We start from the raw sequence: 17,992 nt of genomic DNA, 5'->3' as shown, positions 1-17,992 counted from the left end.
GTATTCCTTTTACTGCTAACTGGTATTACATTGTAGGAATATACACCAAGGTGGATCAGTTCTCCTATTGATGGATGGACATTTCAGTTCCTTCAACATATGACTGTTGCGAACAAAACTGTCGTGAACATTATATATTTTATGGACCTGCATTCATTTCTCTTGGGTAAGTACCTAATGGCATTTCATTGTGACTTTAATTTGCATTTCACTGCTAGCTAATGATGTGGAACACTTTTTCATGTGCTTATTTTCCATCTATATATCTTCCTTTATGAAGTATCTGTTCAAGTCTCTTTCCCATTTTTAACAGGGTTGTCATTCTTATGTTGACTTGTAAGAGCTCTTTATATAGTCTGGATATAAGTCCTTTGTCAGATGTGAATTTTTTTTTCAGTGCATGGCCTATTTTTTATTCAATATTTTCTTAATGGAGTCTTTGAAGACAGAAATAAATAAATAAATAAATAAATAAAATAAACAGTTTGCTTTTCTTTTCAGATTTTCTATTTCACCTCATGTCAGTTGGGTCAGATAAAGTTTTTTAAGGGAATTTTTCCTTTTTGCCTATGTTGTCAAATTTGTTGGCCTACAGTTGTTCCTAATATTATCTTATTATGCTTTTGGTGCCTGTAGGATCTCTATTCAGTCATGATATTGGTAATGTATGCTTTCTATTTCTTAATCAATCTAGCTGAGATTTATCAATTTTTTCAAAGAATCAAATTTTTGTTTTTAAAATTTTCACAATTGTTTGTCCGTTTCTATTTCATCAATAAGAATCTTTATTATTTTCTTTCTTCCTCTGACTTTGGGTTTAACTTGCTCATCTTTTTCTAGCGTCTTAAGGCAGAAATTGCCATAAGGGGGCGTTAGGGGTGGGAGCTGCTTCCTACAGTTACTAACAATTGGGATTACTTCCCCTTATTCTTTTAGCCTTCCAACATCTATGTGGTCAACTCTCTGTATGAAATCCCCTTTGTTGGAAACATCTTGTATGGTTTTAGTTTTCCAGACTGGGCTCTGATTGTTATACATACGAACTAGCATTTCTTAAAGTGCATTCCAAAAAACACTAGTCCTATGAAATGCACATAGGCTCTTTGGTCTAATGAGTTTGGAAAACGTTACATACTAGATCTTCCCTTTTGAAGATTATCAATGCATGTTACCACATTAAAGGCTAAGGTAGATTATTCTACAGCAAAAACTCACTACTTCTCACATCCATGGTGGAAGTATGGTTCCCTGACCCACTGATGTGAGCTTTGGCCATGCACCTTGCTTTGGCCAGTAGAAAGTGGGTGGAAGTACCAGGTTGCCAGTTCCTAGTGTAGACCTTAAGAGGTATTGTATGTTTCTACTTTCTCCTCTGGGAGCTTTTGACCTCTTCCATGAGAAGAATGCAACCTTCCCAGCCTACTTCAGAGACAAGGGGAACAAACTTGAACTCAACACCTAGCCTTGGGCAGAAATGCCCTATCAGACCCATAGACTCGTAAGCAAGAAAAAAATGCTTGCTGCTGTATATCACTGTGATTTTGTGGGGGATATTACATAGCAAGAGCTGATTAATACACGGGTTCCAAGAAGCCTTCAATAAGCATGTTTAACATTGTTCAACTTTTCATTTCCCCAAACTTATTTGATCACAGAACCTTATTTTACTCCACAGAAAGCACTCTAGGAAATAATGATATATACAAACCACTTGATAATGATTATACACCAAAATAAAATTATGAGAATTTAATTTTGACAAGAGGCATTCCACACAATAGGAGTCATTACCTAATCAATAGAGTTATTCATTTCTTAAATTTCTGGGAAGTATACCAAAAGGGCTTTCTAAGATTTATCATATTACTATTAATTATACCTACTGCTGCTTCTCTTGAGGGCACCAGCTTAATCTGATACACTTAAAAAGGTTGAAAAATTGAAACATTATTAGCTTCAACACACTTTTGCCTCTTTCTCTCTCTCGCCACACACGCACGCACACACACACACACACAAATTATAGCTTTAATCCTACAGGCTTTAAATATTTTTCCATCAAAACCTTGGAACTGCTGAGTAGCTCATTCATTTTATGGAAAATTTACACCATATAACCTAAAAGGCAAAATTAGCCCTCACTGTCATCCCAACCAGCCAAGTTAGACTTAATTTCTATTAAAAAGAGACTGGCTTTTAAAATGTATTTGTAAGAATGGTAATATGTATTCCTGGGACATGTTTATTTCTGAGTCGCAACTCAAAGACTAACGGATGAGGCACAGAGCCTCGCCATGAGTTTGAGGCTGGAGTGAAATAAGATGCCTTCACTTTCAGTAGCTCTTACTGACCCTCTCTTTCGCTTTGCCCTAAGGGACTCTTCCTCAGGGAAGACAATAGTCTGAGACTGAAGAGATGTGGGTGGCCATATGAAGTGTCATCATTCTGACCGCCTCACTGTATGAGATATTGCAAATGAGAGCTCCCAACGCGGGCCCACCTTGCTTCCACCACCATGACGATACACGTGCAGGACGCTTGCTGCCAGGCATGCACAAAACCTACAGTGGACCCTGGTGCCCAGACACCATGTTTCTAGCTGTCCCTTTGTCCTACCTACAGGTTTTTCCAGCCCAGAGCAAAATACCACAATAATATTCAGGCTGGGTGGACTAAGGTGCGTATTTCTTCTGCAAAGTGGGAGGAAGGCGATTTGAAAGGGAAGGTGGGAAGGGGCTGGCCTGACAACGTCATTCACAGGTGCATCTCAGAGCAGATCGGCTTTGGGAAAGAGTACACATCAAATCTGGGAACAAATTCCTTAACATTCCTGTGCCCAGGAACCCCTTGGAAAATCTTCTTGTACCCCCAGGAGAACGCATACCCTAGTCAGAAGTATTGTACTATTAATACATAATCACGTCTTAAAATTTCTCAAGAGGAGGAGCCGTTTCTCTCACTTTTCTCAACGAGGCATTATGAGTTTATTTTAAAAAAAGGAAGCATCTCCAAGTGTTTTTAAAGGATAATTTATTATTAAATGAAGAAGTCATAAAACAAAACGAAGTGAGACAGATGTCAAAGATAAATTTAAAAAGTCGTTTTCATCAAATACTATTCCTAAGGTGAGAAACAGGAAATGTATCAAATGAAAAGGTACTTATTCTTTTTCAAAGATCTGTGATTTCAAAAGAAAACTTTGCTCTGAAAATACAAATCATCCTTATTACATAAAAGACATAACTTAAGAGTCTGAGAAAAAAGACTTTTTAACTCATAAGTAAACGGTATTTCCCAGACTCCCTTAGGAATGTTTGTTTTTCATCAGTGGGTTTTAAAAATCATCGCTTCCACCTTGCAAACTAACATGAATCCACCACGGATCGGCAACACGCTATCCACCCTGACGTGTCCCCTTACGTCTTCACATGCTTCCTTTTCTGCAACTTTCAGCAAAGCAGATTTGGAGAAAAAGAAAGGATTTGAGAGAACTACAGTTTGGTCCCTAGTGAATAACTTAAAACAAAATCTGCTTTTCCATTCACATGACACATGTACAGTCGCTCACTTCTACTTACTTTACTGATATATTTCATATCAAAAAATCTCATACATGCATCTCAGCACGGGGCTGTTTAAAGGCCGCGTTCTCTACCCCTCGTCTCTCTGGCCGAGCTGCCCATGACATCATCCTGGGCTCATCAAGTGTCTCCACTGGGCCAGAGCAAAACCTTGGGAATTCTCTTACCATAGTTCAAAAATTACATTTACCACTTGTCTTAAATGACAAGATTATGAAATCAGAGAGAAAAACCCATTTTTAATCAATAAATGCTGCGTAATTTACTCTTCCAAACGCAGGAGGCTGCTCTGCATGAAGACAGGAGACTATGGGGTCTTGGAGTGACCCCTCGAGGGGTCCCTGCTGAGCTTCACGCTGGCAAACTCGGGACCATGGAGCTGATAGCAGGCTCCACGGAAGGGGTGCTTCCAACCAGGTGCACGACAGACTAAACACTGTTCAACCTGAAGAGGACAGCAGACCATTTGGCCCTCTAGGCCTCTGATGACTTTAAATGACAGTGATTATCATCACACCTGCTCTCCTCAGAACAGAAGTCCCTGCTGTGGCTCCAGGGTACCCAGAGAGCTCTCAATTCTGCTTTCAGGACAGACAGAAGCCATCAGCACAAACCCGGAGATGCAGCGGGAGTCCGAACTTCCAGGACTCTGCAAGCCCCGAGCACTTGACATAACTTGGATGCATTCAAAGAGAAATACCCACGGTTTTGTTCTCTCTGATATAAGAAGAGCAAAAGCCATCTGCCACTTTCTTTACTCAAAATCCACAGGTATCGGCAGGAGAAAGAAGTACGGGCCGGGTGAGGCAGGGCGGGCAGGAGGCTGAAGGCCAGAGGCAGCCTGGCACCCGCGCCCTCCTGACCTGGCCCAGCCTGTGTCCCCGCTTCTGTGGCCTGTTCAGCTGAATTCACACAGTTTCTTCCATTTACACGCGATGCCATGATTGTCACACTAAAACGAACGCTTAGACGGGTACGGTCACCCCAGCGCCCAGGCTTTGGAGCCTGACTTGTGGCGTCCTTCCCTATGCTCAATTCTCCTTTGCTTCCCTTGGCTGGAGGCAGGGAGGTGGATTTCCTTGCTTTTTCGCTTAGACCTCAGGCACCAGCAGAATTCCTCTGCAGTGTTGACCAAAGGTCACTGGAAAGGACGCCCAGCCTGATGAACCAGATCACCAGAGACATCTGTGTCCACCTCCTCCCCGGGGCTGTCAAGTCCTAGGTGTGACCGTCGGCTCCCACTGTGAGTGAAACGCCCCCTGTGGGCTCCCCCAAAAGTGTTTTCCCTAAGCAATCTTTCAAAATGCCATTTCTCTCCAAAGGACCCTCTGCTATGTTTCGCCTTATGAAAAAACTAGGAAAGTATTTGGAAACCCCAAAATACATATCAGGAGAGTTACACAAGCCTGTGGAGACATTACCAGATGCCAGGGGTTCAAGGCGCTTCGCCAGAGCCCGAGCTTGGAACCCACCCGTGGAAGGAACCAGAACCAAGCTGTTGCCCCCAGACTCAGCCACCAGTTGATCTGACCCCACTCTAGAGAAAAGTACAGGGTGAACGCCTTCCTTCCTTCCTTCCTGCCTTCCCCCCTTCCTTCCTGCCTTCCCCTTCCTTCCTTCCTCTCTTTCTTTTTTTTGAAAGGCATCTTATATTGTGGTTTGGGGTTTTTCGATATCACAAAAAAGATTTAGAGAATTCCAAGAGTTTTGGTTAACAGGAAATACAAATGGAAATTTAAAAAACCAGAATGGAACTCAACTCTCCAGATTGAACCCATATGGGTGTCACAGCTCACTGAATTAGCACCACTTTCATAGTAGTGAAGACACCCGGGGCAGAAAGTTCTTCCAACTCACTTTTTCCATCTCAGAGATTTTTTCCACGCTCTTCCTCAGACAAACTGACTGATGGAAGAAGAGCGCTCCCCTCTTCCCTATTTCGAAGTGTGGCCATTTTCCTTTTGCTCTAGCCATCCTTTTATTTTCTCATCAAATTGAGACTTCGGGGCAGCTACGTAGCAGCAAACTAGGAAACACACTCCTTTTAAAAACAATTGGAAAAAATTGTAAAAAATCAAATTCTTTCAGTAATTAGAAGACGTTGTGACTTTTTTTTTTTTTTTTTTTATTCCCCAGGCTGGGCTTAGAGGTGTCTCTGGGTTAGACTCTTCTGGGGCTGGAGTGACACACAAGGGCAGCCTGGCCCAACCCAACCTGGACAGGAAAGCCGGGCCAGCCCCCCAGCCTGCCGCAGTCAGCTCTCCTCCGACAGGTAATCACCGCCCACGAACTCCATGGCTTCGAGCTCCACGCTGGACAGGAACCTCCTCAGTGTCTTGCGGCAGTTGTAATCCAGGGTGGTGGTGTAGATGGTCTTGGGGTACTTGGGGTAGACGATGGTGGTGCTGAGAAAGCGGGCAGGCTTGTGGCGCGGCTCAAAGCGCACCTCAGCCTTGTAGTTGCGCCACGTGCAACTGGGAATGCAGGTGATGGTCTGGCTGCAGGAGGCCACCGCCAGGCCCAGGGGCAGGTGGACGTCGTTGATGAAGTGTCGCTCTGAGTCATACTTGACTGAGGACGTGTACCTGAGCGGGAGACATAAGGCAGCGTGAAGCCGCTCCTCTGAGCTGGGGGCACAGGGATCCCTACCGTGACCTTGAACCTTGAGATGTGGTGACTCAAGGGAGAAGCCGCACGGAGTTTATAACGTGCTCACTGTGTGGTCCTGTTCTAGCACTTTACTTCCAGGATCTAATTTAAACTTCCCACCAACCCTGGGAGAAGAAATCGGGGTGCAGAGGTTAAGGTCACAGTGGGAGGGAGCGGTAGAGCTGGGGTTTCAGTGCAGACATGCAGGATTCCCAAGTTCAACCCGCACTCACTGTTCCTCACTGCAGGCGGCAGCCCCTGGAGTCGGCTCCCACTGACTTAAGCTTTGAGACTTTGGCCAAGTTACTTAACTTCCAAGCCTGTTTCCTCTTTCTGAAAAAGGTGCCCAATAGAATGGGGGAGCGTGTTAACACAGCGACTGCTGTTGGTGGGAATGATTATATATAACAAGGCAGATTCTCCTGTCCACGGGGGATGAGTGGTTTCTCTGTCCCCTGAAGTGAACAATCAGCTCTTTAATGAGAGGAGAAGGGAACCCAGACATCCTGAATGCTGGTTCTGAAAGCTCGGTGATACCAAATACTAGTACTGGGGCCACCTCTGCCTTCGGTTTGGAGACTCTCTCAAACCCAGGGAACCGAGATCTGACCTTATCCATCACAGCCAATTACAGTCTTGTTTTCCATAAAATAAATTAACATCCACGTTCCTCAGCAGCTACTTTATAATTTTTTTAAAGTCCTTCTTGGGCAATTTGGGATTTTTTTTTTTTTTTGGAAGCAAAGCATGAATTCATATTACTTCCTAATTATGGCATCTTCATAGATACTAAAATATGCACAAGCGGGACCTCCCTGGCAGTCCAGTGGTTAGGACTCGACGATTCCACTGCAGGGGGCAAGGGTTCGATCCCTGGTCAGGGAACTAAGATCCCGCATGCTGCAAGGCGCGGCCAAGAAATTTAAAAAATAAAAAATAAAATTAAAAATATGCACAAGCATCACACATAGACAAACTGAACAGCACTGCCCCTCGCCAGCCCCTACCCACTGGTCAGGGAGTAAGAATCGGCACTCTTTTTTAAAATGAGTCCAGTGGAAACATCTCTTCGCCTTGGGCAAGTAGGTTAAAAGGCTGGGAAGCTCATGTCATGAAGTCATGTCCCCATTTTGTTCAAAATACAAGCTCCTCAGGAATAAAAGGCTGAACTGCTCACCTCCAAACTGGTGAGCCTCCTTTGTTCTGTGTCAAAGGGCCCTTTGTATTCATGCAAGGAAACTCTATCTCTAAAGCCACCAGCTACCAAAAGTAAAATTCCTTTCTCTAAAAAGACGTATCTTTAATGGAGCCTCTCAATGGATCTCTGCCCCCAGGTGAGCCTGGATGATAAATTCCCCGAGGAAGAAGAATGGTACTTGCCCAGTGAAATCAGAACCTGAGGCAAGGTCACAGCACCTTGACACTGGGGTGGGGTGGGGTGAGGTGGGGGTGGGGAGATGTGGAAAGAAGCTTCTAGAAAGAGGAATTACTTTATTACAAATTTTTAAACATCTGATGGCCATGATAAGTGAAGTGCAAAAAGCAAGTTTGCAGGACTTTATGTATAACACGATCTCATTTTTATTTTAATAAGTGTATCTATATTCAAATGGTTAGAGTACAGAAAAAACATCCGAAAGAGTACCCACGAAACTATAAGAGTCTTTGGCATACTTCTGTCATTGACTATTTTTTTTTAAATAACAAGTGTTAATTACTGGAACAAAAAATTGAAAATAGAAATAAAATGAAATCAGGGCCTGCTATATTTACCTTACTTCCGTTGGTGGTAAGGGGTCAAACTCCACTCCTTCGCCAAACGACAGGGGGCATAACCTCGGCGAGCAGCCAGAGCCCAGGGCGTTGGGGAGAGAAGCTGGATTCTGCAACAATAGAAAATGCAGTTAGATCACAGGCCCATCCGATGCTTTCCCCGCAGAAGGTCCTGGCTCTAGCCTCCAGCTGATGGGCCCAACTGAGATTTGTGTCACCCTCCAGGGAATGATGCCAGCGAAGGGCTGACCCACAGCACGGGAGGACCACTGGACAGGGCACGGAGGGTGCCAAGAGGTCTGCTCAAATCCCACGTCTATCATGAATGTGTGCCCTCGGCAGAGTCACAGCATATGCCCTGTGACCTTATTTGCACACAGGGGGTATCCCTTTCCATCGATGAGGTTTTGTGGAAGGATGAAAAGAGGAAACAAATTAGAGCTCAGCGTCGTGACCGCTGCCAGACCCCGGGGCTGCTGCATCACCCCGTGGCAAGGCGGTGAGAAAACCGCCATGAACTGGGAGTTCACTAACCAGAACCTTCAATTATGTGCCCCCAACCCTGTCATTGTCTCAGCAACTCTTCAGAAAAGGCCAAAACCAACAAAGAGAAATGCTACAAGGGATTTTTTTTTTTTTTTACACTGAAGATTCAGTCCAACTTCCCCCATGTCCTCTGCCTCTGAGGCTACCAGATCAATACCCAGCCAAGATGGAGGAATCTGCAAACTCACTGGGAAGATGAACACCAGAAAGTTCTCTATGTCACCTTCCACTATCCAGAAAACCCAAAGAGCCAGAGCACAGCATCCCAGGGGTTCACCGCCTTCCAGCCTGGTCAGAGCATCGGGCTTTCTGATTCACCAAGTAGCCTGAGTAAGAGACGGGACCATCCTCCACACAGCTGCTGGTTTTTCACCTGATCTGACTGGAATCAGGGCTTCTGTGTTAAGCGAGCAACAGAGAGCAGCCCTTTGGGTTCCTGGGCTAACTGGGAGCTGTCATTTTCTTTGTCTGATTTGAGAGAAGAACCTACACTTGGGCCAGGGTATGGCGGTGGCAGCCCCACCCCCGTGTCTTCCAGGAAGCAGACATTTCTAGAAGGTCGACTCTAAGACTCTTATGTTACCAGGACAAGGTGTCAAGTGGGGGCATAGAGTGGACATGCAAAAGCCAAAGGGGACCAGGTAGGTCAGGGAGAGGCAGGGGGTCCCCAGGGTCCAGCCCTGAACTTGGTGGGGGGAGAGTTTAAGAAGCCTTCACTGGGGCTTGAGAACCCAGCTGGGGGAGGGGGTAAGGTGTGGGCACCGGCTGCCCCAGAGCTTTAGGAAACAGCCCCCAGCAGTGACAGGGGGCCCTGCGCTGCCCCAAGCTCTCTAGCTGCAAGACACTCCCCAACCTGGGGGTGCCTTCCGGGAGTCCTGGGGGCTGCAGGACGACGCAGCCACCGAGAGGAGGTAGGTGCCACCCAGCACTCACATGACAGCCTTCTTCCAGGTATCCAGACAAGCACTCGGTTCTCTTGCCCCTGCTTCCTCTGCTCCCTTATCCCTGCCACCCAACGCTCCCTGAGCACCCAGCCTGCTCCAGTGCATGCTGGGAGTGGGGCAGGGCAGCAGGAGTTCTACGCATGAACAAGGGGCCTACCAGGGAAAGGGGGCGAAGTCACAGCCTTTGGCATGGTTCTGGGAAGCATCCAGGAAGACTTCCCAGAGGAGGTGACAAGTTGGGCACTGCAGGGCTGGCAGGGGTTTGACAGGTGGAAAAGCCAGCTGGGTGTTGGGAGAGGTAGAAGGGGATGGCTGGGAGGGAAAAGGCACACCAGGGGGAGAAGCAGCATCAGAGGCACCGATGCGTGTATCTGCCTGTGGTCAGGGGATGTGGAAGAGGAGGCTAAAAAGGGCCAGATGGCGAGGGTTCTGAAGGCCACGATGAAGCAAGTGCTGCCTTCTAATGGAAATGAGAGGATGCACTGATGTCCACCGAGAGACAGGATCATTGGTCAAGAATTCCACGCACCATCAAAGGGGGTGGGTCCCTGAGGAGCAGCAGCTGCCACTGACTACTTCACCCAGGGGAGAAGGCTGCAAACACCCATCCCCAAAGGGGAGGGGTGGCCTCAGAGCCCCACTTTCAGCTTGACTGTAGGCAGGATGTGGGTCCCCTGGGCTCTAGGTAAAGGCAATAAACACCACCCTGTGAGCCATTTCTAAGGTAAAAGGGACCTGGTGTTTTTTCTTTAAATAAAAATTTTAAAATAAAGTAAAAGGACTCATTTTTGAAAGTTTCCACCCACCTAAAGGCCTCCCACCCATCATGTGCCAGACACAGGTTAGGTGACGGGCCAAGAGGGACCACGGATCTGAAAAGGTCCCCTCCAAGGCCACTAACAGTCCCCCAAAGCTGGCCCCCTTTGCTCTCTGAATCGGGGAGCCCGAGTACACCCCTCTCCCCAACACCGACCGGGAGGGGAAGCAGGCCCGTTGGAGCCACCGGGGTCGAGGGCAAAGCCCGGAGGTGCCTGGGGGAAGTTTGCTCTCGGTGTCCCTGGACCCCTCCAGCCCGGCAGGGTCAGGAATGTGGACGAGCCGCAGCCTGGCAGCCCCGGGGGCCGTCACCCCGAAGGGAGGAGGCGGTGGTCGCCTTTCCCGGGGCTCCCGGGCCTCCCAGGCGATGACAATTTTCCAGCCACCGGCTCCAGCTGGCCGGGCTCTCGCCGCGCTCCCGCCCCAGGCTCCCAGCGCTGGCCGACGCGCGGGCGGCGGCGGGGACAGCGTGCCCCGGTAGGGCCGATACGACCGCTGGGGGTCTCCGGGGCCCGGGCGCGGGGGAATGGAGAGGATGGGGGTAGGGGCCGAGGCGGGGTCACTCACCGGGGCCGCGGGGGTGGCCGCCGCGTCGGGCTCCAGCGCCCCAGGGGCCGGCGCCCGCTCCCCGCCGCCGCCGCCGCCCCCAGCCGCCGCGAGTGCCCAGTGGCTGGGGCTGGGGCTGGGGGGCAGGCCCGAGTCCGGACTGTCCAGGACGCCGTCGCCCTTCTTCTTCGCGTCCACGAGCTCGGGCACATCCTGCAGGCTCAGCCGGCCCACCATGGCGGTGCGCGCGGCGGGGCCGGGGCCGCTGCCCGCCGGCCGCCCTCCCTGCCCGCCGCCCGCGCGCCGTCCGGGTCCGCCGGTCGCCGCGCTCCCGGGCCCGCCCCCTGCCCCGCCCCGCCCGGGGCCCGACCCGCCCGCCCGCAGTGGCGGAGCCGCCAGGCCGGGCGCCAGGGGCCGCTGCGCTACCGCCGTGCGCAGCCCGCGCTGCGCTCCGCCCGGCCGCTCAGCCCGCCCCGAGCGGCCGATCACAGGAACGGGGGGCACCGGCCCGGGCCTCTGGCCCCCCGCTCCGCTCGGCCGCCCGCCCCGCAGCAAGCCGACCCTGTACCCCGCTCGCGCTGGGCCCGAGGGCGCCTTGTCCCCTCGCCCTGGCCCAGCCAGGCGCTCATATCTCGAGCCCTGGCGTCGGGCGGGAGGCAGAGTAGAGCCCGGGCCCGCAGAGGCCGGGGGAGCCGGCTGAACCCAGCGAGCAAACAACTGGAAATTATTAATAGTTAATGTGCTTCGTATGGTTCCAGCCGCCTCTTGGCTCAGCCGGGCGGGCTCTCAGTTTGTTTCTGGCTCTCATTTCTGCCCCGGAGGAAAAGAGCGCCTACTCCGTTTCTCCTCAGGGGGCTCAGGGGCTGGGGGCTGGGGGCGGAGCTGGGAGGAGCGCATCACTCCCTGGCCTGGGTGCTCAGCGGAACAGGCCGTGGCCACACCAGGCAGGAAAATTCTGCGTGGGCGCAGACTGGACCTCGAACCAGACGGACGGGCTCAGCAGGCTGCCCACCGGCTGTCTGAAGGGTCAGGGGCTGCCTGGTGGGGGTCACAGCTTTTCAGACGGGGGACTTCCTCCTTAGTTTGACAGAGAAGCCCTATCTGAGTGGGAACTTGCTGCAGTAGCTGCCAGCTGTAGAACTGGGCTGTTCTCAAATCTAAAAGTACTAGAAAGTTCGAGTACTGTTTCTAACAGAGACCTCCCTGATTATCAATAAGTATAGGAAGTCCCCACCTTCCGCCAGCCACTGTACCCTGGGGGTTTCTGATGGGTGCCCAGCTAGGGCCTCAAGCTGGAGCTTGCGCAGACTTAGCCCACAGGTGCCAGCTCTGAAGAGGAGCAGTGCCCTGGACTAGGGACTTCCCTGGCTAGATGAGAGGTGGGCGTGGTGCACGCCCCACCATAGCACCAAGGACAGTCTGTGTCCTTGCAAAAACAAAGGATCCTTGTTCTGCTTGGGACCTGGTGAAGTCCAAATTTAGAGCAGGTAGATGTTCCAGATTTGCTGGGAAAGTTCAGCCCTCCTACCCTCCTCACTCATTACTTTCAGGTAAGGAAACGGAGAAGGAATTTGACTTGCGCCAAGTCACACCGCTGGTACAAGGCAGCTTGCTGTGACCAGAAAGCCCAGGATAATCCCCTCCATAGAGAATAAAACTGGGTACGTGCCGGTGTGCTGGAGGTCATTCATTCAGGACCTGCGGGAACAGATTATAAAATCAAGCGTGCACAGTCCTGGATCAATGGTTCCTGCAAGGACATACTGTAAGCAGTGGGTCTTAAAGATTGGGCCAACTGTGTGGCTACAATTCCCTACCCCTGTTGACCTCACCATCTGCACATCCCAGACTGCCCCCAACCCGGGGCATCACGGGAGGAATCTAAGAGCTTCCTGGGGGTGTGGAAAGGCGGTCTGCTGGCAGTGGCAGGACTCGGCGCCCTAGAGGGAGTTTGCCCACCAGCATTCCCAGGTAGATCCTGAGAACTCTTCCCTAAGCTTGGCCAGCTGGGAAGAGGTGTCCAGGAAGATGGCAATTGCTCCCTCTTCCAAGGTCATCAGTCCGGAAGAGGAGGATGAGACTGAGGAAGGTCATCATGCTAGGCCAGTGCAACCACTGTCTCCACCAAAGCCTGGATCGTTGTGGATTGTCTTGGGAGGGATTGCCACCTGGACCCGCTAAAACATGGAATCTAGGGGGAGCCCTGAATTGCCACCTTCTGAGGGGAATTCTGAAGGTCTTAGATTACTCACATTCTGACAGAGATCCACAGAGACATCAAAGCTACCGAAGTGAGCAAGGGAGTGTGAAGCTGCCAGCTTTGGAGGGTCCAGGCAGATCAAGGGGACACCTTTGAGGCACCCCTTCCTCCTTGGCACTGGGGTCATCAAGCAGGTGGCCCAGGACTTCACGTGGGCATCTCAGCCATCAAACTGGACCCAGGAAGCATCTATGTCCCGAGCTCCAGCCTATGACAGTTCTGTCTGATCCCCAACATAACCTCTCCCCAACTCCAGAAGAACATCTTGGTTTAATAGAGATCAGGACATCCTCAGGCCTCAGGACAATTGCCAAGGAGCTCCCAAAGTGTAAGATGATTGCATACCCTGGCCTCCTTCCTTACAGAGTAGCCCAGCACTGATACACACACAGGAAACTGGAGGGGCTTGAAGAGGAATTCAGCCCGGGGACCTGACACTGACGGAGAAGCTGCACCAAAGTCTTCCCCTCCATGGTTCCCAGAACCCTGCTGAGCCAATCAGAAGACATCTGGGACCCCAGGTTTGTCCTCTCCTGTCCAGACTGTCTTCAAAGAGCTCAAAGATAAGCTGGAGCTGACTGGAAGCTGCTTGGGTTCAGAGGAGAACGTGCAGGGCATGCCCGGCCAGGCCCAGGTGTCCTGCCTGCACTTGCATCTCCGTGAACTCGTGGCAGTCCTGGTGGAGATGAGCAGAGGGCTTCTTACAACAGGAACCATCTGACTTCAGGCTGCCCATGAGCGCCCCTGGGTGGGAGAGCCATGCAGCACAGACCCTGGAAGACAGCTGTGTTTCGTCAGCCCTGAGCCGTGAGTCCGCACTACGTATCTGCTATAGTCCTTGGGAAGAGCCCCACGCCCTGGGCTCATCATTGTCCTACATCTTCTGCCAGATTGTTTTCCAAAGGACGTTTCTTAAAAAAAAAAAAAAAAAACTCTAACCAAGTCTTGGGAAAGACAACGGATTCCACTTTACCCCCTCCTCCTGGTCTGGCTTCAAAGACAGGCCTTCTTTTGGGGAGCATCTGGGTTGCACCTAGAAATCAGGGGTGAGTTGCACAAAACGAGACCACGGACCCTGCCGAAAGAGTGGCCTCTCCTCAAAGCTGTCCTTTCCGCGCGGCCATCATCCCCTGCCTGGATCACAGAGACTGGTGTCCTCATAGGACTTGGCTTCTGGCCCTGAGGCCTCTCCCAGCAGGGTCTGAGGAACAAAGCTGCGTCACGATGAATGCCAATCCTGCATTTTCCCTTTTTCTCCACTAAATTAAGCTGATGCCCAAACGGGAGTTGAGTCAGACAAGAGCAGGGCGGGACCCCCCACAATGGCGGCCGCTTATTGTTTTTGGAGCAGCGTGCTGGCGTGTGCCCAGGGCCCCAGGCACCTTGTGGTTTCAGCCCCCTGGGTCTCCGGGCTCCTGAAACCACGAGGCAGTGCCTTGGCCTTAGTATTAAACCAGGTCCCCCCTTGCCTTCATATACACCCATGTCAACCAAAATGCTTAAAAAAATAGGACTTTATTTTGTTTCCTTAAGTGTCTTAAGATTAAGGTTACTGGTTTCAAAGAGCATGGAAAGGGAACTGCCATATTCGATAAAGAAAGAAACTGCATTAAAAAGATGTACTGACACAGCCCAGCCCACAGGAGTCTGTGCACACATGCGTTGGTGAGCTTGGTTCATACCTCTGTGCTCCCGGGACTCACAAAGGTGGCCTGAACCGGAGGCCAGGGACACCAAAGGCTGGCCATTTCAGAGCGAAATGGGCCTGAGGGAACAGGCTCCTTTTCTTTCTTTCTTTTTTTTAAAAAAAAAATTTATTTATTTATAATATTTATTTATTTATTTATTTTTGGCTGGGTTGGGTCTTTGTTGCTATGAGTGGGCTTTCTCTAGTTGCAGTGAGCAGGGGCTACTCTCAGTTGCAGTACACGGGCTTCTCATTGAGGTGGCTTCTCTTGTTGCAGAGCACGGGCTCTAGGCACGCAGGCTTCAGTAGTTGCAGCACCCAGGCTCAGTAGTTGTGGCTCACGGGCTCTAGAGCGCAGGCTCAGTAGTCATGGCGCACGGGCTTAGTTGCTCTGTGGCATGTGGGATCTTCCTAGACCAGGGCTTGAACCCGTGTCCCCTGCACAGGCAGGCAGATTCTTAACCACTGCACCACCAGGGAAGCCCCCAGGCTCCTTTTCTGACCCCTCACCTGGGAGACCACCAGGTCAGGTGGAGAGATGGGATCTGGCCCAGCCTCAGTGGCGACGCTCACCCAGACACCGAATGAAGCTTGGGGTGGAGTCAGGCCGGTGACCCCTGTGTGGGGAACCCGAGGACCCCAAATACAGGCTCCACCCTTGAGGCCTCCTATGTGTAAGCTGAGAGCTGTTCTCCCAAACGCTCCCTAGTTACACAGAAAAAGGGCCGTGGCATCTGCAAAATAAAACCCAGATGGGATTTTGCAAAGAGCTGGGGCTCACGGCCTCGTTGGAACGGCATCAATACACTTGCACTCCTGGCTCCGTTCTGCGTATTCACACCAGACAAGGACTTGCAGCCCAGAAAAATAGCCCTTAGTTGAGCAACTGAAGTTAAGACCCTTGGCTCCTTGGCTGAAGGGCGTGCTAGAAGGGTGTGCAGGCAACAAAAGGCCAGTCTGCATGGCCACTCTCCAAAGGCAGCCTCCAGGACCCCCGGGGGATTTCGGTCTGAACGCTGCGTGGGAAAGGATGGAGAGTGGGAGCCCGGGGGTGGCCAATTGGCTCTGCTGTCCTTCCCTGGAGCCGGTGTCCCTAAGTGCATTCCTCTCCTCCCCCAAATTCAAAGCAGAATACCCACCAGCGGGAGGCGGCTGTGGTTTGCAGCTATGTACTGTTCGGAACTCCTGAGACTTGCTGAAGACATTTACATGCCTTTGAAGAAATGTTTTTCAGTTTTGAGGAAAATTAGCCAGGGGTCGGGTAGGAACTTGAGGTGAGAGAAGAGGGACCAAGGAAAAATTCCATGCGTCTCATGTTTTCCCAGGTCGTATCAGCTGGGAGTTAACTGGAATTTTATTGACTCTTGCCTTGCACTTCTGCAGGATGACCCCAACCAATGACAAGTATTTCTGGAGATCTCTGTCTCTCATATGCTCATAAATAAATCTGGTTATATGCAGAGGATGCCTGCCATTAAGTTTCTTTTCCTTTTCCTGCACCCACTGCCCCAGCCTCTGGTTCTGCTACGTTGGGTGACAGTGCCCCACACGGCGGCCCTCCAACAGGCTGCCCTTGCAGAGACCACCATCAGCTCCACCAGGCACTTAGAGAGGGGCTGCAGCCACGCCACCGCTGTGGGTACCAACGCCCCGGGCACTGTTGCCAGTGCTGGTGGCGGGGGGAGGGCTACGTAGCTCGGAGGTGCCGGAGCTGTGCTGTGGTCCGCAACTAAGTGCCTCTCGCCCCTTCTGGTTGCGTTTATAGGGTGGTCCTGATGCAGTGCGGCTTCCTTTATGCCTGCCTCCCGCCCTAGGATTCAACTTGAACCGTGCAGGTCTGGGCCAAGAGACAAATAGTAAAACAAGCAAGCAAAAAACCCCTTTGAATTCCAAATCCCTCTCCCCTGAGCCAGGCTTACCCTTCTGGGCCCTTCTCTTGGGATTTCTCCAAGATGCTTCCAGGTCCTGCATGCAAAGAGCGCGTCTGGACCTGAGAATGACGGGGATACTTGACTTCAGTCCCAGCTGGGCCCCCTGCCTCACCAGACACCCATCAAATATCACCCAACTCCCATCCCAACACCTTGCTTTTCAAAGACTGAAAGGTAGACTCTGCTATTTCCAGGGATGCCTTTTTTAGCATCAAGGCTGTCTGCCATCTGAGAAAGGACCTTCTGCTGTTAGCAGGCTGTGTTGGAAGCAGAAGCTTCTAGAATGTCAGATATCATCATCTTACAAACGCCAAGACAGGGCACAATTCTACCTATTCTCCACGCTTGTAATAAAAAGAGCAGTTAATACGAGCTCAGCCCGGGCCTTCCATCACACACGGACATTAAGGAATCTGGGCTTTGTGTTCCTCGTTGAAAGACTGTTTATCACCAGATACCCTGTTCTTGTTCCCCAGAATCCATTTCACCTCTACTCCCAAGGCTGAGAGCTCTTACCAAAACCTGCTCTGGGTTAGAGTTTTTGGGGTTCGTGTGTGCTCTCCTGCTAGACCCATTCATTCAATCAGCACCTACCAAGGGCCTACTTTGTGCGAGACAGAGTGTGAGAGCACAAAGGGAGCCTCACCAGCCTGGTGGAGAGAGGGAGGTGAAGATTGGGGGAAGATTTCTGGAGGGAGTGAACCTGTGCTGATACTAAAGCAGCAAATAAGGAACAGGCAGGCAAAGAAGGGAGGAGGAGATGATGACCAAAGCTCTGCCATGAGGTCTCTGAAGATCTGGTCATCCTTCTCCCCTGGCTTAGATTCACTGAGTGGAGAGCATTGCAGACGTGACAAGTGCCCCAAGTTCACTGCCTCTGGAGTCAATTAGCTCCATTCCCGGACATGCATCCTGCAAAGTTGTTGCACTGGTGACAAAGGGAAGCAAGAGTTAGGGTGGCTGGTTTAGTCCAGCTGTGCTCCTGGAAATGCCATGTCAAGGACACGGCAGCAAGCTGTTACTTTTCCTTTTGCACTTGTCACGGGTGTTGTTTTGTGACTGTACTCTGGCATACAAAATATTAATTCTCTTTTTATTTTTTTAAACTGAGCTCAGTTTAGCTTGTAAACCCCCAGTTTCTCTCTAGACCGGAAAAGTGTCTTGCTCACAGTATAGCTCTTCTGGAAAATGACCAGTGGCTCTTGGGTAATTACTACTCTCATCCTTCCCTTTTGCCTGGGTGGCATCTGGGGAGGCTT

At 50.7% G+C, this 17,992-nt stretch overlaps 2 protein-coding genes across 10 annotated transcripts in view; both read right to left on the bottom strand.

Moving 5' to 3' along the window:
* Positions 1–3,013: 3,013 nt before the first annotated feature.
* RFLNB (refilin B) lies at positions 3,014–11,198 on the bottom strand. Its single transcript, XM_082443630.1, has 3 exons — positions 10,877–11,198; positions 8,004–8,113; positions 3,014–6,166 (listed from the first exon to the last, which is right to left on the bottom strand). Exons 1-3 carry the CDS (start codon positions 11,090–11,092, stop codon positions 5,836–5,838), a joined length of 657 nt encoding a protein of 218 aa, XP_082299756.1. The 5' UTR covers positions 11,093–11,198; the 3' UTR covers positions 3,014–5,835.
* A 2,168-nt stretch (positions 11,199–13,366) lies between these two features.
* The window catches only part of VPS53 (VPS53 subunit of GARP complex), a 139,659-nt gene continuing 135,033 nt past the window's right edge, over positions 13,367–17,992 (bottom strand). For 3 of the 9 annotated variants that reach the window (XM_082443447.1, XM_082443445.1, XM_082443449.1), the window contains 2 exons: positions 16,722–16,792; positions 13,367–14,316 (listed from right to left, as the gene is read on the bottom strand). The gene's annotated coding sequence lies outside the window, so the exon portion shown is untranslated. Of the gene's footprint in view, positions 14,317–15,941; positions 16,640–16,721; positions 16,793–17,992 lie in introns of all 9 variants that reach the window. The other 6 variants (XM_082443446.1, XM_082443451.1, XM_082443448.1 and 3 more) reach the window with 6 other exon arrangements.

The sequence above is a fragment of the Balaenoptera physalus genome (genome assembly GCF_965194825.1).
Source record: "Balaenoptera physalus genome assembly, chromosome: 20".
Taxonomy (NCBI): Eukaryota; Metazoa; Chordata; class Mammalia; order Artiodactyla; family Balaenopteridae; genus Balaenoptera; species Balaenoptera physalus.
The sequence above is the reverse complement of the archived record's forward strand: the minus strand, read 5'-3'. Positions and strand labels throughout refer to the sequence as shown.

Bases quoted from the DNA above. Each gene is read 5' to 3' on its own strand.
- RFLNB (XM_082443630.1), bottom strand. From the start codon at position 11,092: ATGGTGGGCCGGCTGAGCCTGCAGGATGTGCCCGAGCTCGTGGACGCG. The intron at 8,114-10,876 runs GTGAGTGACCCC...CTATTGTTGCAG, and splicing joins CGGCCACCCCCGCGGCCCCG to AATCCAGCTTCTCTCCCCAA. The intron at 6,167-8,003 runs GTAAATATAGCA...TCTCCCGCTCAG, and splicing joins TTACCACCAACGGAAGTAAG to GTACACGTCCTCAGTCAAGT.